Genomic DNA, 23124 nt, shown 5'->3' on the forward strand with positions numbered 1-23124 from the left:
CTCGTTGGAGGCAGCCATTTTCCTTCTGAATGCCAGTTGGTGGAAACCACAGAAGAAGAGAGGGCTCTGGTGCTGGTGTTCTCCTCGCAAGTTTGCCCAAAGTGCATTCTGGCCGGCCGCTGTGAGAACAGGATGCTGGACGGGAAGGGACACGGGCCTGATCCAGCAAGGCTCTTCTTAGGCTTTTTATGCCCAATTACTTGTGAGTTCAACAGGTTATGTTGCTTCTGGCATTTCAGTCCCCTGTGTTCTGTGCAAACAAGGGAAGACCGGGAGATCCATCTCCAGGTGAATAAGATGTCAGGCTGTAAGCCCAGGGGAGCTCTTGGTGAGCCATGGCTGCTTAGAGCAAGACCGGCCTGGATGGACCAGAGGCACAATCCTGGATAGGGTCTGGAATCTAAGCCTGGTGAGGAACGGTTGAGGGAGGTGGGTTTGTTTAGCCTGGAAAAGAGGAGACATGAGAGCCATATTGAAATATCTTAAGGGCTATAATATGGAAGGTGGAACAAACCAATGGATTCAAACGGCCAGAAAGGACATTCTGACCCAACGTCAGATGGGAAGAGCTCTTTGGCAGTGGAACGGGCTCCCTTGGACTGTCCTTCACTGGAGGTTTTTCAGCAAAGGTTGGATGACAGCTGTCATGGATGCCTTAGTGGAGATTCCTGCACTGCAAGGGGTTGGACTAGATGATCCTCAGGGTCCCTACAGCTCTTATGATTCTGTGAAGTGGGCACTTCTGCAGGCGCTGGCCTGTCTGTCTCATTCTGCTTCAACTTCCTGAGACTCTGAGCCTTGGTGGTGATCAACATCTGACCGCCTCCCCCTCCCCCGCTGCCAGGGATTCATCTGGCCTCTCCATCTCTGCTAATGTGTGCCATTTTGTGAGTTTCCATTACGGTGGCAGCATTTCACGGTCTTCTGCATCCATTTCATACTTGAGATCAGACTGCTGCATCTTGGATCTGTTTCAGTTCCATTTTGTCAGAAGCAATTATTAACACCCCTCCCTCTCTTGTCCCTCCCCCCCGCCTTTGTGGACTCCGGAGGAAAGAAGCAGCTGAACTTTCATCCTGTTTCTCAGCTCCCTCCGGGGTCTTATTTGGGTCCTGTCGAGAGGATGTGGCAGCCGTCAGGGAATGACAGATCCGTACATTTGTAGACCACTCTTTCAAGAAGTTCCAGGGTGCCATCCCTGATCACAGAATTGTATAATTGTAGAGTTGGAAGGGACTGCAAGCATAATCTAGCCCAACCGCCTGAAATGCTCTCTTCCTTTGAGGTATTTGACACACCTTCCAGCTTGTCAACATCCTTCCTAAATCGTGGTGCCCAGGACTGGGCACAGTATTTCAGATGTGGTCTGATCAAGGCAGAAGAGAGTGGAACTATGACTTCACTTGACCTGGACACTAGACTTCTGTTGAGGCAGCCTAGAAGAACCTTACCTTTTTTTGTTGTTGCTGCTGCATCACTCTGTTGACTCAGTGTGCTTGTAAGTGGAACAGGAGACTGAAAAGAGGGTACCTAGACCAGTGTGGGGGGGGGTATGACAGTGGTCCCATCCACACTTCTGCCTAGAAAGTGTTAGGATATAGTTCCGTTCTACCTTAAAGGGTTACCAGATAGATAGTACTGCTGAAGCATTACTTGACCCTTTAAGGTGGAACGGAACTATATCCTAACAGAAAGCATGGGTCCAAGCAGTTTTCTGCTTGACCCAAAGTTTCAAGGCATGAGTCTGAGCTGTTTTCTCCTTGCCCCACTCCTTCTGCAGTTTCAACCAGCTCCTTAGTGTTCCATCAGGGAAAACATCAGTCCTGAGAAAACCCGAATTGCCATTTGCTCTGATTGAGTGCTAAAGAGCAGTTCCCCCTGGGGAAACCAGTGGGGTGAGAGGAATTGTGGATAAGCCCTGGGTTGGGATTTGAACCCAGGTCTTCCTCATCCAAGTCCTGCACTGTAACCCGTGCACAACACTGCCTCATGCCGCGATAAACCCACTGCCACTTCCCAACACAGGACCCTTCAGATGGTGTTTATTTATTTCATTTATTTCCAGGAAGAGGGGGGGGGGAATTGCCACCAACATTAAGAAAAATTTCCCAGGCGAAAGAAAGAAAGAAAAAAAGAAAGAAAGAAAGAAAGAAAGAAAGAAAGAAAGAAAGAAAGAAAGAAAGAAAGAAAGATGCATTCCAAATTCATAGACCAAATTGATTCATCAACACATCTGAATCACACTCCCCGTCCTAGGGAAAGCCTGGGTGTGGTTCGAATGCGGCTCCCATGACCCCTATCCAGAAGGACCATTCATCGGGGGGGGGCACCGTGTTGGCCATCTCTGGCTTGTGCTATAGCGAGATTTGAGTTCAGGCGGACATAGCTGCACTCAGGGAACTCATTTGCACCTGTTGATCTGCCCACATCCCAGAAAATGCCTGAGTTGAATTGTGGGGCCAACTCTATGCCCCATATCCCTTAGTGACCTGTTCTAGGTTTCAGGGCGGCAGGCTCACTGACTGGGTGATTCAGGGAATCAGCGTGTTTTTACATGAGGAGAATGTGTCCTTTTATTAATTTATTTATTTATGAAATATTTATTAAAGTTTTACAGAGACATAAGTACAAAAATACATGAAAAAATAAAAAATAAAAAATAAAAAAATAAAAATACAACATACAAAAGACAAAAAGAAAATAAGAAAAAATTAAAAACAAATCCGTTTTTTATAACTTTGAACCCATTTGCTTGTTTCCTTGACCTCCTCTCACCTCCCCTTTTTGTATCCCATTTACATAATCAAATCAGCAAATCCTTACCCTCATTCATTGTCTTAACTCTATATCTTAACATATTATAACTCTATATTTCCAACCATTATCAATTCATTTTTGCATATTCTTAATAACTTTGTTGCTAATGCCACTTATTTTCAATCGAACATCATTTTAACATTCATGAATGTGTCCTTTTATTTAAAATGCATCTCTGGGTTATTTGTGGGGCTTAGGGATTTGTTCATTCCCCCCCCCAAAAAAAATATATAGTCCGGTCCCCCACAAGGTCTGAGGGATAGTGGGCCGGCTCCCTGCTGAAAAAGTTTGCTGGCCCCTGTGCTTGGGGATCTTGGCCACCTCGTCAACACTGTTCAGAAAGGACACCATTGCAAAGGCTTTGCCTTCTAGCTCAGCAATTCTGTTGGGGAAAAGAAATCACAGAATATGCCCTGGGAAGGTTGCAGCAGCATGGAGAGTTCATTAAGGGATGAGAAGGTAAAAGGGTGCTGCTGCAAGTGGCCTACCTCACAGGGTCGTTGTAAGATTGAACAATATAAATCTCTGTGATCGTTAATTTTGCTTAAAAAAACCCCTCAACGCATCTGGAATACGCAGCCCCACCTGACTCCTGTTCTTTGTCCTCTCCCCTCGTTTCAGGTGGCCATAATTGCGGGGAATTTTGAACTGGCGGAAATCATCAAAACCCACAAAGAGTCCGACATTGGTGAGTGAGAGTGTTTGGCTTTCCACGCACTTCTTATCTCCTTGTGCAGCTGAGAGGCCCTTTGACCATCAATGGTGGGAGGCTGGGCACGACAGTTGTGGTCCTTGTGCCAGGCCAACCCCTGGCCAAGAGGGCCAAGGAGGAGATGCCAGGAGGACCAGAGGACTTGAGAAAGGGCCAGCTTGGCTACCTTGTTAACACTGCCCTGCTTGGAAACCTCTCCCTGGTTTCCCTGAAGTGACCTTGAGTTGGCAGCTTCAGGGCACCTACCCATTGAAGGGGATGAGAGGAGGAGCATCACCCTTGGAGCTTTTTGTCCCATGACTTCTGGGATTCCTGGGGGTGGGGAGCCCCTTGACCAGGAGACTCACCGCCCTGCAGTGGATTTTGAACCGGTGACCTCCTTGGGAACCTCTGGCAGCGAGTCCAGCTCCGTCATAAAGTCCTGGCTGCTGTCACCCTAGTCTCACGGGAGAGAGCATTCCACCAGGTTGGAGCCATCACTGAGAAGGCCCTGGCCCTGGTGGAGGATAATTGGACTTCCTTAGGGCCTGGGACCTCTAAACTATGGTGATTCATGGACCTTAAGGTCCTCTGCAGGGCAGACCAGGAGAGGCAGACCCATAGATACAAGGGCCCTAAGCCACCCAACTGCCAACAGAAGGGACCTTTTGCATTCCTTGTGGGGCTGCAATGCAGACTGGATACTTCTGGAACCTCTGGCCTAGCCTGTCTAGTGTGTGGAGGGTGACTCTGGGAGGAGGAACAGAAGGTGACAAGGTGGCATCTCTTTATCTTGTGGTTGGTTTGAGGTAGGCGATTGGCTGTGCCTCTTTGGGGTGTCTTCTGCCTTGCTCCCCACACCCCTTCCATCCCATATGCAGCTCCTGCAGGGACAATGCAGGTATTTCCTCCCCTGAGAATGCAGGCAATGATCTGCCTCTGGGGTGCAGCTACATTTAGAATGGTTTTTGCTCTTCTGGGCTCCCGCTTGGCAGAGACTGAAGGAAATGATCAGAGGAAGGTGGGTGCATCTCGCATAGAAGGGAGGCTGGAGGAGACAGGCTTTTCAGCTTGGGCAGAGGAAATTCAATGGCAGGAGACGAGAGAGCATTGCATGAAATGATGAGCAGCACAGAAAGAGGAATCCGGGAGCAAACGGTTCATTTCTGTGGGAATATTCAGGGATGCAGGAGAGGATATATTGTTTGATTATAGCCTTTCCAACTTGTGTAAACAAGTTCACAATTTAGCAGAGTAACATTCCCCTTTTTTAAACTCACAGCGGATGCATTTGCTCAGGCTCGCTAAAGCCTCTATAATAACTGTTCTGGTATTTTCCCCTTATTCCCTCATAAAACATAAGACGCAACACAGTCTTCTATAAAAGTATAAAAAGAGTTTACTCACATTCTGTTCACAATTGGATCCCAGAAGGCAGACTTAGCTTAGAAAAGTAACATACACTGGGAAACTATCTCATAAGGAGACAGTCCCTTTGTCCTCCCTTGGCTGGAAGCCAAGAGAGCATCTTTGGCTAAGCAGATGTTGCTTCTTTGATGCATGTAGTCAAAGAGAGAGAGATGGCTGCCCTGTGCTTTTGTCCTTACCTGCACAGGTGAGGCCACGCCCATCTCTAGTCACATGCAGAGGAAGTCTGTCCCAGCCCAGAAGGAAACAGGAAGCTGACCTGCTGGCTGGACAAACACTCCTCCCCATGTGTAAACACGTTCACTCTAGGAATGTTGTCCTTGACTGCTCTTGTGTTTCACATTGCACAATTTCTGAGTCATGGCAGCTGCTGTGTTGGGTTGCACCAAGAGACCAAACCAGCATCTGGTTTCCAATCAGTATCTGGGCAGCCCCTCTCATGACTGGGAGGTAACAAAATTCCCTCTGCATTGAGAACAGCATCTTCAGACCAAGGTGAAGGCTTCCAACTACGTCTTCTCCTTGACAGGCTAGCTTTCTGCAGGCATGGTGTTTTTCTTTCAAAAGGAGAGGTGTCCCATCAAGGGAGCCCCCACACCACAGTCTGAAGGAGTGCAGCCCAGATGACAGGCAAGGAAGTTCATTCACACAGGAGCTTTGCAACCTCAAGGCCTCTGGAGTTTTGTACTCAGGCGGAAACGAAAACCCCAAGCTTGTCTCTCCTCCCTTTCCAGGGAGTTGCTTCGGTTTCCCGCGAGAGAAGAATGGCAGTTTCTTGAGCACCTATCAGGCGCAGGATCAGAGGCAGAGAGCAGGGCCCATTAACAAATGAAAGGGAGATTACATTAATGAGAATTGTCAAACGGCTTGGCTACCAAAACCGACTTATTTAATTTTGTTCCATTGAGAGGGCGGAGGCGGCACGAGATCAATTAAAGGCGGAAAGGCTGCCTTGGCGAGAGGTGGCTATCAGTCCAAGTAGGTCAAATAGCACTGGGAGGAAAGGGAGGGTGAGAGGAACTGGGGTCCAGATGGCCAGCTCCTGCAAGCCAAGGGAATTGGCGAAGGAACAGCCTGAAGCGAACCCTCAGAAAGGTTCCTGAAACGCCTGCAGAGAAGTGGGATTAGGAGCCGAGGAAAAGCCTGCGGGGCTTGGAGGGGCCAGGTGGCAGGGGAGGGGGGCCAGGCCACATCCAGACCTGTGCTGGGCACCTCATCCCAGCTCCTGGGAAGGTGAAGGCAAGGGCAGGTATCAGGGCCAGGAGAAACACCTGCGAGGAGCAGGGACTGAGTTGGAGTCAAAGCACCATTTGCAGGGCTGGGCATCCATTGGCATTGCCAAGGTCATGGCTGTTTCTGCCAGTGGCATGACCCCCCTCCAGTGGTTGAAAGGTCCATTCTCCCAGCAGATCCCTCCTTTGGCCAGTGCTGGGGGAGGGGGTCTCAAGGAAGGCCACGGCCAAGCCCTAATCGGCGCTGTGCTTCTGCACTCAGCACAGAAGTGATAATATTTATTTCCTGTACTTTTCGAACACATGGAGGAACTTGCAGGGCCACTAAGTGTTTGTGTGTGTGTGTGTGTTTACAAGAGTGTTTTGTGTTGTGTATTACTTTGATAAAATAAATATTTTCTTATGTGCAAATGGCTTGAGATACCTATTAAGTCCATAAATTACCATATAGCATATATTCAGCACAAAAATCAGCGACCATTTGTTGTTGACAAAGGACAGCTGGACATAGAAAGGGCCCCATTAACTTCAGTAGCTGAGGGCCTCATCAAACCTAAATCCGGCTGAAATATACTCGGAGTCGAGAGTGGATTTCATGCTCTTTATTCAGCTCATAGTGGTGAAGTTCCCCCAGAATGTCTGCTTTATATACATTATTTACGTGATTGGCTAATTCCGGGATTCTCCTGTAGGCCAATCAGGTTGCAGATTCACTTCCACCTGAAGCTGGATTGGGTGGCTCCTATGGACCAATCAGACTGCTGCATTCTGGACCCTATTGTTTTAGGTCCAATCAGACTGCTGCATTCTGGACCCTATTGTTCTAGGACCCATCAGACTGCTGCCTTTGGGATCCTATTCAACTCAGTACATAACAGCAATAATGAAATGGAGAGCAGTGAAATTTAAAATTCAGCGTAACCATGCAAAGGTCCTTGACTAAGCCTCTTACTCCTTGGCCATTGGAGCCTGCTGGCCTCTGTGCCTCCTGCGGATTCCCCCAGCCTCTGAGGAGACAGGTAGCTGCAATCTCCTGGTTGTGGAATCCCTCCTGAAACCATGTGCTCCTTAAAAAGATCCATTCAGAAAGCTGCCACCAAAAGCTAAGGTGATCTGCCCCTCCCTGCCAGTTCTTGGAACTCCAGACAAGCCTTCTTGGGGTGACCTCTACATAGTGCAGCAGATACGGTATATGAGGACCTGGCAGAGCAGCCTGGGATCACAGTCTCTCAGACTGGCCTACCTCACAGGGTTATTTTGAGGCTAGAATAATAAAAATAATAATTTATTATTTATACCCCACCCATCTGGCTGGGTTTCCCCAGCCATTCTGGGCAGCTTTCAACAGAATATTAAAATACAGTAGTCTATTAAACATTAAAAGCTTCCTTCCTTCAGATGTCTTCTAAAAGTCTGGTAGTTGTTTATTCGTTTGACATCTGGTGGGAGGGCGTTGCACAGCGCAGGTGCCACCACCGAGAAGGCCCTCTGCCTGGTTCCCTGTAGCTTTGCTTCTTGTAAGAAGGGAATCGCCAGAAGGCCCTTGGAGCTGGACCTCAGTGTCCGGGCAGAACAATGGAGGTGGAGACGTACTAGGAGCAAGTGTAGGTCTTTCATGACCTGAGTTATGTGGTCTCAGCGGCTGCTCCCGGTCACCAGTCTAGATGCCGCATTCTGGATTAGTTGTAGTTTCCAGGTCACCTTCAAAGGTAGCCCCACATAGAGCGCCTTGCAGTAGTCCAAGCGGGAGATAACTAGAGCATGCACCACTCTGGTGAGACAGTCCACAGGCAGGGAGGGTCTCATCCTGTGTACCAGATGGAGCTGGTAGACAGCTGCCCTGGACACTGAATGGACCTGCACCTCCATGGACAGCTGTGAGTCCAGAATGACTCCCAGGCTGCGCTCCTGGTCCTTCCGGGGCACAGTTGTCCCATTCAGGGCCAGGCTAGAACAAACAGCGTTTTGGTAGAAGCACAATGAACTCTTTGAAGGAAAGTGGGATAGAAATCATAGCACCATAGAGTTGGAAGGGAACACCGGGGGCCATCTAGTCTGACCCCCTGCAATGCAGGAATCACAATGCAGCAGGATCCGTACAAGGCAATTTTCTATGTTGCTTCCTGTAGTCTGATGCAGTGACGTGGCTCTTTGGTTTGCAGTCAGAACCAGATCATCCACTCGGCCTGAGCCCTTTGTGCGCCACTGTTGGCCGTGTGCTTCATGCGCCTCGCCCCATCCCATGGGGTCAATCTCTCCCACGTCTTCTGAGGCCCATCCTGGCTCTGGCGATGTGACGTCCCCTCCTTCCCAGGGTTGACGATTCTTGTGGCTGCTCCTGATCACAAGGAACGCTCCTTCTTCCCTTCCTCGTTTGAACTTTGTTCTCTTCATCTTCCAGTCGCTGGATCTTAGCGATGCTGTTTCCTGCCAGATAGCTTTAAAAGAAAAAAAGCGCCCATATCCAAAAGCTGACCTCTCGCTTGAGTGGCGCCTTTTCTCCGCATGGGTAATGAGAGGCTCTGTTCCAGCTGCCACTTAACCTTCTCCTGGATACGCTCACGGCTCAGAGTTGCTGCAGGCTCTGTAGGACTCAAGTTTTGCAGACCGAGAGAATCAATCTGCCAACTGCCTTCCGAATTCCTCCACGGATCTGCCGCCCGTCCCCCTTCCTCCCTGCCCTTCACAGAACCAGCCGCGGTGCTCATTATGCTATTCCCAGTTCTGAATACAGAGGTCATTCCATCCGTGCACATGCAGGTGGAAAGCTAGCAACGGTTGCCTGCAATTAGAAAACAACCCCATCGGTCCTTCAGGGGCATTTGCAGCCCTCTTCCCTCAGTTCCACCTGAAGTCCTTTCCCCTAAAGAACCAAGAGTCTTGTGGCACCTTCAGGACTAGCACATTTGTTTTATTTGTTTTTATTTATTCCATACATATTCCACCTTGCTCTCCTAGGAGCTTCACGGAGCCTAGCTGCTTCTTCCCCTCCTCATTTAATCCCTACAGCAACCCTGTGAGGGTAAGTTTGGCTGAGAGGCAGCAACTTGCCCAAGGTCACTCCTCGTGAGCCTAACAACAACAAAAACAACAACAGCAATAACAATAATAATTTATTATTTATACCACGTCCTTCTGGCTGGGTTTCCCCAGCCACTCTGGGCAGCTCCCAACAGAATTAATGATAATAATAAAAAGCAATAAAACATCAGACATTAAAAACTGCCTTCAGATGTCCTCTAAAAGTGAGATACAGGTAGGTAGCCGTGTTGGTCTGCCGTAGTCGAAACAAAAACAAAAAATTCCTTCCAGTAGCACCTTAGGGACCTACTAAGTTAGTTATTGGTATGAGCTTCCGTGTGCATGGACACTTCTTCAGATACAATGAAACAGAAGTCACCAGACCCTGTCTTCCACTGCCTCCCGCAGTTTGGTCAAACTCATGATGGTAGCTTCGAGAACACTGTCCAATCACCTTGTCCTCTGTCGTCCCCTTCTCCCTCTGCCCTCCATCTTTCCCAACATCAGGGTCTTTTCCAGGGAGTCTTCTCTTCTCATGAGGTGGCCAAAGTCTTGGAGCCTCAGCTTCAGGATCTGTCCTTCCAGTGAGCACTCAGGGCTGATTTCCTTCAGAATGGAGAGGTTGGATCTTCTTGCAGTCTATGGGACTCCCAAGAGTCTCCTCCAGCGCCAGAATTCAGAAGCATCCATTCTTTGGTGATTAGCCTTCTTTATAGTCCAGCTCTCACTCTTTGTTTCTGTGTTTCTATGATTCTCTGATCTGGCACCTTCCTGCCATGTGCAATTTACCACCCGAAATAGCTTCTCTGGACTGAAGACTCCTCACCTGCAGCCCCGTCTTCTTTCCTCGCCTCCCTCTCACTTAAGCACCCCTCTCCCTCCATCGCTTTGGGCCTTGCTCACTGCCAGATTTGCCACACCTTGGGCTGCGCTTGACTCTGGGAGCTGCTACGGAAGGATGGAGATTGGAGGGCTGCAGGGCTGAGAGTGTGACGGGTTGGGGGCGGCAGCTGCAAGAGTCAGAAAGCGCCTGGAGCCCCTGCGAGAGAAGCTTTGCGCAGGACCTGGACCTCTGCAGCTGAATCACTCATCAGCGTGACAAGCTGTTCCCACTGCCTCAGTGCACAGTCACGTGCAGGATGTGTCCTTGACAGGAGTGGCCAGCATGGAGGGACTCCTTTAAAAGCCCCCCTTCCCCTTTTGCAAAGCCACAGACAATCTGCTTCATAATCAAGGGCGAGAAATAGATCTTTATTATTTCACAGTTAAGAGTACTCACGGACATAACACAAAGCTAGATGCTGGAAGATTCAGGAAAGTCCTTCTTCCTGCAGTGCAGAGTTAATCTGTGGAACTGCCTCCCACAGGGATGGCCACAAACCTAGATGGCTTTCAAAGAGGATTAGACAGATTCATGGAGGATGCCATCAACGGCTTGTAGCTACGATGACCCTACTCTGCCTCCACAGTTGGAGGCAGCAATGTTTGTGGATACCAGTTGCTGAAAAACACAGAGATGGGCATGGATCCATTAGCTGAGATTCCTCCATTTCAGGGGGTTGGACTAAATGACCCTCAGGATCCCTTCCAACATTTCTACGATTCTTGTGCTCGAATCCAGCTCACGGGCTTCCCACCGGGGCATCTGGTTGGCCGTTGTGGGAACAGGAGGCTGGACTGGGTAAGTTGTAGGTCTGATCCAGCCGTGCTCCACTTACGTTCTTGTGTGCTTTGTACCAAGTCAGGCCATTGGTCCTTCCAGCCCAGCATTGTCTGCACTGACTGGCAGCGTCTCTCCAGGGTTTCAGATGGGATAATTCTCCTTGCCAGGAATCGAACTTGTGCTCTGTTGCTGAGCTGCACCACAGCACAACTAAAACTTCCCAATGATGTTTCTCACTGCTGCATTCCATGGCTTTTGGAAGCTTGAAAAGGAGGAGTGAGGAAGGTAGGCCAGCATCTCCCAAGCTTGTGCCCTTCAAATGTTTTGCGTGACAATGGCCACCAGCCCCAGCCCACAGAGCCGTTGCGTAGGAGAGCAGATGTAGTGGGACATAGACAGCAGGCACACTCTGGATTCATCCACAATTCCCCTTGTCCCACTGCTTTCCCCCAGGAAAAACCAATCTTTGGTGCTCAATCGGAGTAAACAGCCATCGAGTTTCCTGCAGATTGTCGTTTGTTCCGATTTAGAGCTAAAGAGTAGATTTTCCCCAGGGGAATGCAGTGGGGCAAGGGCAAAGCTCCACGAACCCCTGCTTTCTAGGCATCGGGCAATTGGAAGTGTGGACAAGCCCTCTGTCCTTAAGCACATCTGAAGCAGAACCCCCCCCCCAAGAATTCTGGGTTTGTTAAGGGTTGCAGGGAATTGTAACTCTGGGTTCACCACCCTTCTGCCTGTCCCGTGATTTCTAAGCACAGGTCTGAGACGTTTTGCTTTTTTCCCTCCTGTGGTTTCCTGCTGATTCGGAACAAATATGAGTTGGGTGTTCTGTGGATTCACGTTTGACCCAATTCAGCAGTAAACTCTGGGTTTTCTCGGGGAAATAGGTGGGACCAAAGAAAAATCTCCCAAATTGGTGCCCAGAATTCTTTGACAGAAGGAATGTCCACCACCGTCCAAGGTTGTCCATCCTGTTTCTGCTACTCTCAGAAAGTTCTTCCGGATGTTCAGTCTCCTTTCTTGTAATATGAATCCATTGGCTTGGATCCAACCCTCTGGAGTAGGAGAAAACAAGCTTCCTCCACCTTCCATGTGTGAGCCATTCAGGTATTTGAAGATGGCTCTCATGTCCCCTCTCAGTCTTCTGTTCTCCAGGCTAAACAGACCCAGCACCTCCGTGATCACTGAGCCTAACCAGCTTCCCAGGAAAGCAAAACCCTGTCGGGGATTGTCCAGCTGTGATAGCTGCACAGCAGAGGGCTGGACTAGATGAGTTTTGGGGTCCCTTCCAGTTCCATGATTCACTTGTGTACACTGAAAGCATTCTGCATAGGATGGCCCTTGTACCCAAAGGGCAAGGCTAAAAGGGCAGTGGAGATACTGACCCTCCAATCTGCACCCGGAACATCTGCCTTGCTCCTTTTGTGCCAGCACGTAGATGAGCCCAAGAGGAACCCATAAACCAAAAGCTGCTCCCAGAGGAAACGGGGGCCTGGCCAGGCCCCTCTGTTTGCTTCCTGGCACCCAAGCTGCTCATTCACGGGTCCCAGATCCTCTAGCGGTTGGGCTTTTGAAGAAAGCGAGTGGCTTCTGCCAGGAGCCTGAACTCCCAGCTGCCGCGGCTGCACCATTACAGCTGCTCAGAAACGAGGCTGGCGTGAGCCCTTCGCTTGCCAAAAATTGCCTGTGACACTGCCAGCCTGCCTGTGATCAGACCGACATGCAATTAAGCATTTCCCCCAAGCGGCTGATGGTGGGGAAATAATGATTACCTTGCTCGGCTCATTGAGCACAAGCCCAAACTGCCGCCTCCCACGGAGAGCTCTCCTGGCCCCTCCGCTTGGCAAGCCCCCTCCCTCACTGTCAAGGTGCCCAGAGGGTGGCACTGGCTGGTAGCGCCATCGGGGGATCCTGGAGGGGGAGTGTATGGAAGCACGCAAGACACAGATCTGCCTCTGCTCACCTCAAGCTCTTAAAGGCGTTCCGCTCCCCTGGGCCAAAATAGTTGCTTTCTTTCCATGGTTTCAGAGAGCTTTTATAAGAACGGTGTGATGGCCTAGGACTCAGGGTCAGACTCGGAGCCAGAGGAGTCTAAGTCTGCACCAGATCCTTTGACTCAGGCGGCATCTGAACCAAGTCTGGGGCCTGATTCTGAAGAGCCCCAGTCTGCACAGGTTCCCCTGCAACAAGCACCAGCTGGGCCGAGTCAGGGGCCTGAGCCTGCCCTGGCTCCAGATGCGGGGATGACCTCGTTGCCTCCAGCTGGGCCATCGCTTACAGCTGATCCACTACCGGTTGGGTCAGGGGAGGCTGAGGCAGCCTCTGGGTCTAGGAACCCACCAATATCTCCCGAGCTGCAGAGACTGAGGTCTGAAAGAAGGAGAGACCTGAGTACTCGCAGGAGGAGTGCTCGCCGTCGGGCGAGACAGGGAGGTGAGTCACCGGGGGATCAGGACCGGCCGTTACCCCGACAAAGATAAAATGCTGCTGGACCCTGCTCCAGGTTGTGGGAGCAATGTTGCTGTTTGCCAGAACCTACCTGAGACCATGTGCCTTACCTTGCCTGGTTTCCTGCCTCATGTCCTGCCTTGTCCCTGTCGGACTGACTCCTCGTGGAACCCTTGGATTTGGAACTGGACCTGGACTGCATTACTCGGGTTACCCCCGGGCCACCACAAACAGCCAGATCAATTCAATATCCAACTAGCCACATAAGAGGAGCCTGCAGGATCATGCCAGTGGTCTACCCAGTCCAGCACCCATCTGCCATGGTGGCCAACCAGATACCTGTGGAAAACCTGAAAGAAGGATTTGACCGCAAGAGCAATTCTCTCCCCTCCTGTGCTTTCCAGCAACTGGTATTCAGAAGCATTGCCAGCCCCAGCTGTGGAGACAGAGCATAGAATCAGAATTTTAGAATTCCAGAGTTGGAAGGGACCCTGAGGGTCATCTAGTCCAACCCCCTGAAATGCAGGAGTCTCAGCTAAAGTATGGATCTCAACTAAAGCCATCGTGGCAAGGAATCATAGAATAGAATCATAGAATCCTAGAGTTGGAAGAGACCACCAGGGCCATCGAGTCCAACCCCCTGCCAAGCAGGAAACCCCATCAGAGCACTCCTGACATATGGTTGTCAAGCCTCTGCTTAAAGACCTCCAAAGAAGGAGACTCCACCACACTCCTTGGCAGCAAATTCCACTGTTGAACAGCTCTTACTGTCAGGAAGTTCTTCCTAATGTTTAGGTGGAATCTTCTTTCTTGTAGTTTGGAACCATTGCTCCGTGTCCGCTTCTCTGGAGCAGCAGAAAACAACCTTTCTCCCTCCTCTATGTGACATCCTTTTATATATTTGAACATGGCTATCATATCACCCCTTAACCTCCTCTTCTCCAGGCTAAACATGCCCAGCTCCCTTAGCCGTTCCTCATAAGGCATCATTTCCAGGCCTTTGACCATTTTGGTTGCCCTCCTCTGGACACGTTCCAGTTTGTCAGTGTCCTTCTTGAACTGTGGTGCCCAGAACCGGACACAGTACTTCAGGTGAGGTCTGACCAGAGCAGAATACAGTGGCACTATTATTTCCCTTGATCTAGATGCTATACTCCTATTGATGCAGCCCAGAATTGCATTGGCTTTTTTAGCTGCCGCGTCACACTGTTGGCTCATGTCAAGTTTGTGGTCAACCAAGACTCCTAGATCCTTTTCACATCTACTGCTCTCAAGCCAGGTGTCACCCATCTTGTATTTGTGCCTCTCATTTTTTTTTTTGCCCAAGTGCAATACTTTACATTTCTCCCTGTTAAAATTCATCTTGTTAATACTTCAGCCACTTACTCCAAAGGACGTCTTTCTTTCTTCCTGAGTCCCAACTGGATGGAGCCTGGCTGGGATTACTCACCCAAGGGGGACGGGGCACTCTGCACTTGCTCTGAGGCACGCTTGTTGTTATTTCTTTACAGGCACCTCTCGGGATTTTTCTGTTCTGGGAAAAAACTGTTAGCGTGAGACCTTAGTGCAGGCATGTCCAAAGCCCAGCTCAGGGGCCTAATCCGGCCCGCCAGTCGGTTTAATCCAGCCCCTGTGACAATCCTTAAAAAAACTCAATGACTTCAATCCTAAAAAAACCCACAACTTTGGGGTAAAATCATCGGCCCTCATGCATCATATCTGGCCCTGTTTGAAAAAAGTTTGGACTTAGTGAATCACAGCCCATCAGGGAGAGTAGCGCTGAGCTCTCTGACTCAACACTCCGATTGAACAGTTTCATAGGATATACACACCCCATAGTTTAATCAGCATTTACCTAAGTTCTTTAAGTCTTTACTAAAAAAAAGTTTTATTTTTTTAATGAATACATTTGGCTCTCAGAATTTTTCTGCTCCTAAACATTCATTTACAGTCTTTGTCACTGCAGGGATTTTCTGTGAGATTTTTAAGGCTTTAATTGAACAAAAGCCTCTTTGGAGCAGGGGATTTGGAAGTTCTGAGCAGATAAATGCCTTGAACGCTGAGCTACGAGCTGTGTCCTCTCAGCAGGAAAACATGGACCTGGGAGAGACCAGGGTTCGAATTCAGCCATGATGCTCACCGGGGTGACCCTGGGGGCCAGTCTCTGCCCTGTCTCAGCCTTACCTACCTCACAGGGTCCTTGTGGGTCAGGAGAGGCTGAGGCAGCCTCTGGGTCAAGTAACCCACCGACAGCTCCTGATCCTGTACCTGTCCTTGCCTGGTTTCCTGCCTCATGTCCTGCCTTGGCTCTGTCAGACTGACTCCTCGTGGAACCCTTGGATTCGGGACCAGACCTGGACCAGAATCCAGGGGTTACCCCCGGGCCCAGCACACCAGTGCAGACAACCGACTTACCACTGCAGAAAAGAGGGTGATGCAGTAATTAAATGGACCAGTCTCGATCACATCCACTGGGAAGGGGGATGGCTTCCTTCTTTTTTATATAAAAAAATGGGATCCAGATGAGGGAGCCTGGAGGGCTTGGAATGAATCCCCTGAAAGCCAGAGCCATTAGACTGATAGCAGCCGGGATAAATGCATCAGGTTGCCATGGCGACGGAGAGGCGGGCAAGCACTTGCAATCTACGGATCTCTGAGGCAAGAGTCACAGATGCAGAAAGCGACCAGGAAGGTGAAGGAATGAAAGAGGCCGGCTCGCAGAGGATTCCTTGGCTAGCTGTGTTGGGAAGTGGTTTGGGGGGCGGGGGGCTTCCTCTGGAGGGCAGGAAGCCATCTCAAGAGCCACCAGTGTCCTTGTCTGCCCCCAGCAACTGTTTAGGCTGAAATCGTGCAGGCAGCTTGCCTGGAAAGGAGCCCCACTGAATACCACAACTGTCCTCCGGTTTTCAGTGCAGGTTTTCAGATTTCGCAGTAAAAGAAGGCGGAGCCCAGAGATGCCTCAAATGCTTCTGGGGCCACACTAGCCTTCGAGGGCAGCTTTTGCCAGGCTGGGATACGGATCCTAGGAATGGGACCAGGCCGCTTGCTTGCCTGGGCAGAGGGCAGAGTCTGGGTATGCAAAAAAAATGTCTTGACTTCAGCCTGACCGGAATGTAGTTTGTTGGCTGACATTTCCACTCCATCCACTTTTTGCCTTTGGCCCCACCTGGCCGTGTGGCCCCCAGAAAGCTTTCTACAGACTGACAGCATTCCCCATATCTCTCAGGCTACGGGGAATCAGACTAAGCAGATCAAATGAAAGGAGTGTTCTTACCAGTTAGTTTCTTTAATAATCACAGTGAGAGACGAAGGAATGCACATCTCTCTAGAAATGGTGTTGCTCCCAGTTAAGGTTTACCCCCTCCGTCCCCATTAATCTACTTCACTCCTATGTTGAGTATTCTGAGCTTGTTGCCTCTGCACTGTCTGTTCTGCCACTCTCAAGGCTGTCTAGTCTTAGGCAAAGGAGGGGGGGAAGGTCAGGAATGCTGTCTAAGGACACTGAATCTGCCAGCTCCCCCCCCCCAGTGTTTCCTTTTCTAGCTGCTCCTCACCTAGTATTTCCCAGCTTTTCCTCTCTGGACTATGCCCCACTGCAAACCACTGTTCTAAATTGATACTGTCCTCCTGCCCTTGGGAAGGTTCAAGAAAAGTGATGGGCGGGGGGCGGCTGCTCCCAGCATACCTCCTCAGTCCAGGCCCTGACAATATCTTTGGCCTAATAGGCAGAGTAACACACACCTAAGACCCCCCCTGCCTTTGCCTGGGTAGCAAGTATGTCAGGGAGATGGGTTTCCGCTTAGCCTTGACATTCCAATGTCCTGAATCAGGGCCGGATTTAGGTTTGATGAGGCTCTAAGCTACTGAAGGTAATAAGGCCCTTGATATGTCCAGCTGTCCTTTGTCAACAACAAATTGTCGCTGTTTTTTGTGTTGAATATATGCTATAGGGTAACTGATGGTATCTCAAGCCATTTGCACATGTGGCCCTGCACCCAGTCCATGCAGAATGTAGGCACCCTATATATAGAAAGGAGCAAACCAGTGATATTTCAGGGAGCAGGCTAGCAGGCGGGGCCCATGACTTGCATCATAGGAGCCTACACAACACAAAACACTGTTGCTGTATGTAGGTTTTATTTTTATTATTTTTATCATATATTTTGGAAATGTACATCCAGTTGTTTTTTCCTTTAAAATATTTTGGGCCCCCCAAGAGAGTGGGGTCCTAAGCTGTAGCTTGTTTAGCTTATACGTAAATTTGGCACTGTCCTGAATACAGGAAGACACTTAACAACAGAGATCGTTTCTTCCCTGTGCAGCAGCAGCTGTATGGCTGAGGAATGAGAAGGGTGTGGCAGAATAGCAACCTTTTAAGTGGGTAGGAGTTTGCTGCAACCGGCTCCAGGTGGTGCATTGCATGCTGGCACAAGCTGGCGTTTTATGGGAATGCTGCTCCCATGGGTGTCTAACACACACTCTCCCAGTCTGGTGCTATCGATGGCTCTGCTCTGCCTCCACAGTCAAGAGCAGCCATGCTTCTGAATCCCACTTGCTGGAAACAATACAGCGTCAGACATTAGAAGCTTCCCTGAACAGGGCTGCCTTCAGATGTCTTCTAAAAGTCGGATAGTTGTTTATCTCCTTGACATCTGATGGGAGGGTGTTCCACAGGGCAGGCGCCACCACCGAGAAGGCCCAATGCCTGGTTCCCTGTAACCTCACTTCTTGCAGGGAGGGAACCAGCTCTCAGAGCTGGACCTCATTGTTTGGGCTGAACGATGGGGGTGGAGACGCTCCTTCAGGTATATTGGGCTAAGGATGTTTAGGGCTTTAAAGGTCAGCACTTTGAATTGTGCCCGGAAACGTACTGGGAACAAATCTGGGTATTTCAGGACCGGTGTTATGTGGTCTCGGTGGGTGCTCCCAGTCACCAGTCTGGCTGCCACATTCTGGATTAGTTGTAGTTTCTGGGTCACCTTCAAAGGTAGCCCCATATAGAGGGCATTGCAGTAGTCCAAGTGGGTGCCACCACTGAGAAGGCCCTCTGCCGGGTTCCCTGTAACCTTGCTTCTCGCAGGGAGGGAACCAACAGAAGGCCCTCAGAGCTGGACTTCAATGTCCGGGCAGAACGATGGGAGTGGAGACGCTCCTTCAGGTCTACTGGGCTGAGGCCGTTTAGGGCTTTCAAAGTCAGCACCAACACTTTGAACTGAATGTGCTTTGTCCTTCATAGTTGGATGCAGTAAATGCTTCTGGATCCCAGTTACTGGAAACCACAGGAGGGGAGAGTGTTGCTCTTGTGCTCAGATCCTGCTTGTGGGTTTCCCATTGGCCACTGTGAGAACAGGATCCTGCACTGGATGGGCCATTGGCGCGGCGTGTTATGTCCTTAGGAACGAGAGAAGGCTGGCAAGCAGAAACAGTTATTTGCAGCCTGCTTACTGAGAGTGACATTTATCACGCGCGGTCCGATATCCGCTGTAGCTCTGAGAAACTGGCATCGACCATTTGTTGCTGAGACAAAAGCAGTGTTTGCATCCCTTGGGCTGCATTTAAATCCTCTCCATACCTGGAGTTTTAGGTCATTGTTTTAATCTTTGCTGTACAGCACCCCAGGTGCCCCCTAACGGCAGAGGACACGGCAGAAAAGTTTTAAACAAACAGCTCTGCACAAATAAATAAATCATGCGCCTTTAAAAGGAATATGTTCCTCTGATAGCCTTCTTAAAGGGAGCTGTCACATTCCTTGCGACGGATGTTTTCAATACCAGGAGCTGCTTCTTGGGGGCTTCCCATATTCAGGTCATTTTTTTCTTGAGATGCAGTGAAGGGGAAATGCAATTTTTGTGTGAAGCCCCAGAGGGGCGTGGGAACGCCTCCTTGGTCTTTTTGCTGTGAAACTGTGGAAGCAGAGAAGGGTGGGCAGGGCCCCCGGATGGGGAGAACTGGAAAGCTGGCTGTTTAAGCTCCTGGTGTAGCAGGCAGGCAATATCTTTGCAGCACAGCCAGATCTTGAGCTGTTCTCCTGTTGCCATGGGCCTGGGAAAACTTGAGCAATCTCAGGGGGGGGAAATGGGATCTGGGTACACAGTGCAGGAATCGCACGACTGCTTGCAGAGATAATCTCAACCCAAGAGGGGACAGGAGTGTGGAGCCAGATATGGTTCTGATCTTTCTCTCCTGATCTGCAGTGGGGGTTTTTGTTTCTGAGTAAGGTGGTCTGCCTCGTTGTGTCCCCTGCTGCTCCCACTTCTATGAGCTGGCCAGACCCACTCCAACCAGGCTCCCCCTTATTCTTCTCCTTTGGCCAAGCAACCTCCCACTCTGGGGAGGAGCCTGTCTTCTCTTCCTTGAGGAACCGTAGCAGGGCCTGCCTTGAATTGGCCCCACGGTTACCAATCGCTGCTCTAATTTGGAGGAGCTCACCTTAAGCTCTCCACTACCCACCCTGATTTGTAACACTTGTGCAATAGTGGCAGTGATCCCTTCCGGGGGGCCATTTACATCTCAACTGTCTGCCAGCAGTCCTCTCAGTAGGTGATGTCAAAGTGCGTTGGAGTTAACTGAGCAGCCCTAAGGCGAATCGAAGCACGTTGCCGTTTTGTGTAATTGAACGCCGATGGGCGGAGCTGATGTCGCTAATTCACCCCGGGTCTCCCCTCCTCTTCTCTTTCTCCCCTGCAGTGCCTTTTAGAGAAACTCCCAGCTACACGAAGAGGAGGCGGATCATCGGCACGGGCGGCCTCTCCTCCCCCCGCCTGCTGCAGCGGTCTGCCAGCGACAACAATTTGAAGTCCGAGAGCCGCCCGTCCTACTCCCCAGTGCCCTCGCTCCGCGGCCTGCCCCAACAGCTGCTGGCTCAGATGCAGGAAGCCGCTGTCGGGGTGGGGTTGGGGGACAGCAGCCTGGTGAGCACGGGCAGCTCCCGGAGTGCCCACAGCCGCTCCCCATCGCTGCAGCGCGTGCGGGAAGAGAAGGAGGCCGATGCCCACACACTCAGGAGAAGCAGCCGCGGCAAGGCCAGGTGAGAGAAGCCACGCGAGAGAGGGAGGAAAGGGGGGGACCCCCTCAGACCACCCAGGGTCACACACAACTGCTTCCAGCCACATTTGTGGTTCTAATGTGGGAGGGGTGGGCTGGCCAGTGGCGCCGCTGAAATGCTGGACAGCTCCCTCTTCTCCCTCAGGGGTCTGCATCTATCCCTTCCATTGACTGGCGCCTCTGAGGATGGGGGAGCTGTCCAGCGTGCTGAAGGCAGGCTGCCTTAAAGGCCTGTCCTCCCCTCCGAGGGAGGTGGGTACCTCTGCTGCCCGTCTCCCCTCTATCCAGACCCATCTGGTCAATGCAAGCTTCTGGGTCCATGCAAGCTTCTGGGTCCATCGTGATACTTGCCAACCGCCAAAGCGATCCACAGTGGTGTATTTCAGACTATGAACCAACACAATGGCCAACTGGGTGTTCCCCTCGTCTACATTGGGTCCAGTTTTTGGTGGGGTGAGAAAGCGATCGTGCGGGGGAGATTCTGGGGAGCAGCCATTGCGCCCTTTGGCATCTTGGCAAAGTTGTGGGGACAGGGAGAGGCCATGGAAGATGGCATCTCTCATGTCCTTTTATGTAACCTTCGCACGCAGGGGAAGTTGACGCAAACAGTGGTTGCAGCCAGTTGCAAGTTACACCTGCCTTGGTCAACTTGTTGCCCCCTCCCCATATGTTTTGGAAAACAGCTTTCATCAGCCCCAGCCGCTGCTGTATGGGCAATGTTGGATCTATAGGGCAACAGGTTAGCCAATTCTGATGTAAGAAACCACAGCCACACTGTTCCAATAGCAGAAATTTCAGTACCTCCATACTGCCTGCTTTTCTCTAGCCTTTTCTGGGGCACTTGGGTGGTGGGCATGGCTATTCCTTGCTGCTTCTGACCAGTGGACCTGGGGGACAAATTAATAAGGGGTCTCAAAACCCCCTCAGTTGGTATCTGGGGAGGGGAAGCAATTGCCCTTGAACTAACGTGGAGAAGAATCTCTTGGGATGGTGCCTGGACAGACCTGGGAGAAGGAAGTGACCAGTCTGGACTTGTCGAGTTTCTTTTGGTATTAATAACCACCTCCGATGGTCTGTCCCAGTTTTGGTTATTAATTCCCAGCTTGGGATGGTAGCAAGCTGTTCAGTGTCACGCTATGAGTGACAGGCAGCATGCCACAAAGGGCTTTGCTGGGGACAGGATGTCCTTGTCGCTGTAGTGGTCTGCATAGGAATGTTAAACCTATAAAAACAGAGGAAAAACCCTCCCTTTCCTGTAAATGTCTTTGTCACTAGTTCCTTTTGTAATTATTCGCCCATCAGCATCACTACGTTCCCCAGAAGTTAATGCCCTGTCAGGCATGTTGTTTCTTGATTAACGATTCATTACTTATTGTTATTACTATTCATTTAATTTCTATACCACTTTATATAAAGATCCCAAAGCAGTTTACTACACATTAAAGCATCAAATAAAACAACCCAGAATAAAACATTACTGAAGAAACTCAAATATACATTTAAAGCAACGTAATTAACAGGAAACTAACGTGTTATCTTAAAGATTTGAAAATAAAACATTACAAAGGAGGTCAACTGCAGAATGTACATTTAACAAGGCAAAGCTTTTAAAAAATATATCTTAAACATTTCAAAGGAAAACATTACAGTGGTACCTCAGGTTACAGATGCTTCAGGTTACAGACTCCGCTAACCCAGAAATAGTATCTCGGGTAAAGAACTTTGCTTCAGTATGAGAACAGAAATCGTGTGGCGGCCCCATTAGCTAAAGTGGTGCTAAGAACAGTTTCAGGTTAAGAACGGACCTCCAGAACAAATTAAGTTCTTAACCCGAGGTACTACTGTACTAAAGGCAGTCAAATATAAAATGCACATATAAAACAGCATTCTTAGCAAGAGACTAGAATATTATCTTAAGCATAGAACATTGCTGCTACGAGTGTACTAAAAGAAGCAAAGATCACCAGTATCAAAGCAATGATTCTTCAACATCAACTTCATTGGACTGGTCATGTTGGGCGGATGCCTGATGATCGTCTTCCGAAGCAACTACTCTATTCTGAACTTAAAAATGGAAAGCATAATGCTGGTGGTCAATAAAAGATGTTTAAAGACTGTCTCAAGGCAAATCTTTAAAAATGTAGTATAAACACTGACAACTGGGAAACACTGGCCTGTGAGCGCTCCAACTGGAGAACAGCCTTTACCATAGGTGTCATGGGCTTTGAAGACACTCAAACTCAGGACGCAAGGGGAAAACGTGTAGGGGAAGGCACACTTGGCAAATCCACAGCGTGATCAACTCCCGTCCGGAAACCTATGTCCCCACTGTGGAAGGATGTGTGGATCTGGAACTGGCCTCCACAGTCACTTACAGACTCATTGTTAAAACCGTGTTTATGGAAGACCATCTTATTCAGCTACAAGTGATCACCAGAGAAGAAGAAGGTCAGGCTTGATGATCTGGGTTTGCATTAAGAGACAGCCAAGATGGTCAGGACTCACCTGGTGGCAAATAACCAATTGGCAGAAATATCACTAATGGAGGACTGTGAACAAGCAGTCCTGAAGTTCAAGAATGCTGTAGACACGGGGCATAAAAAATGCCATCAGTTTCCGACTTCTGACTAATAATCACAGAGTGCCTTCCATCCAGCCAACCTGAGGGCGCTGTCAGGCAGGCTAACACAGTCCTGCACCAAGGAAAGAGAGCTGGCCCAGCATCTGTTAGCAATCCTTGAAGCTCAGGCTTCCCTGCCTTAGAGAGGGTGAGTCTCTGG

The 23124-nt window shown here is 49.9% G+C and overlaps 1 protein-coding gene across 10 annotated transcripts in view; it reads left to right on the forward strand.

Moving 5' to 3' along the window:
- The window catches only part of SHANK3 (SH3 and multiple ankyrin repeat domains 3), a 436398-nt gene that overhangs the window by 205947 nt on the left and 207327 nt on the right, over nt 1-23124 (forward strand). For all 10 annotated transcript variants that reach the window (XR_014172130.1, XR_014172131.1, XM_081926705.1 and 7 more), the window contains 2 exons: nt 3439-3505; nt 19988-20327. Coding sequence is in view for 8 of the 10 variants with exons in the window: in XM_081926705.1 (XP_081782831.1) it covers nt 3439-3505; nt 19988-20327 (407 nt within the window). In the remaining 2 variants the exon portion in view is untranslated. The remainder of the gene's footprint in view (nt 1-3438; nt 3506-19987; nt 20328-23124) is intronic.

Source organism: Podarcis melisellensis (genome assembly GCF_964234715.1).
Source record: "Podarcis melisellensis genome assembly, chromosome: 10".
NCBI classification, from domain to species: Eukaryota; Metazoa; Chordata; class Lepidosauria; order Squamata; family Lacertidae; genus Podarcis; species Podarcis melisellensis.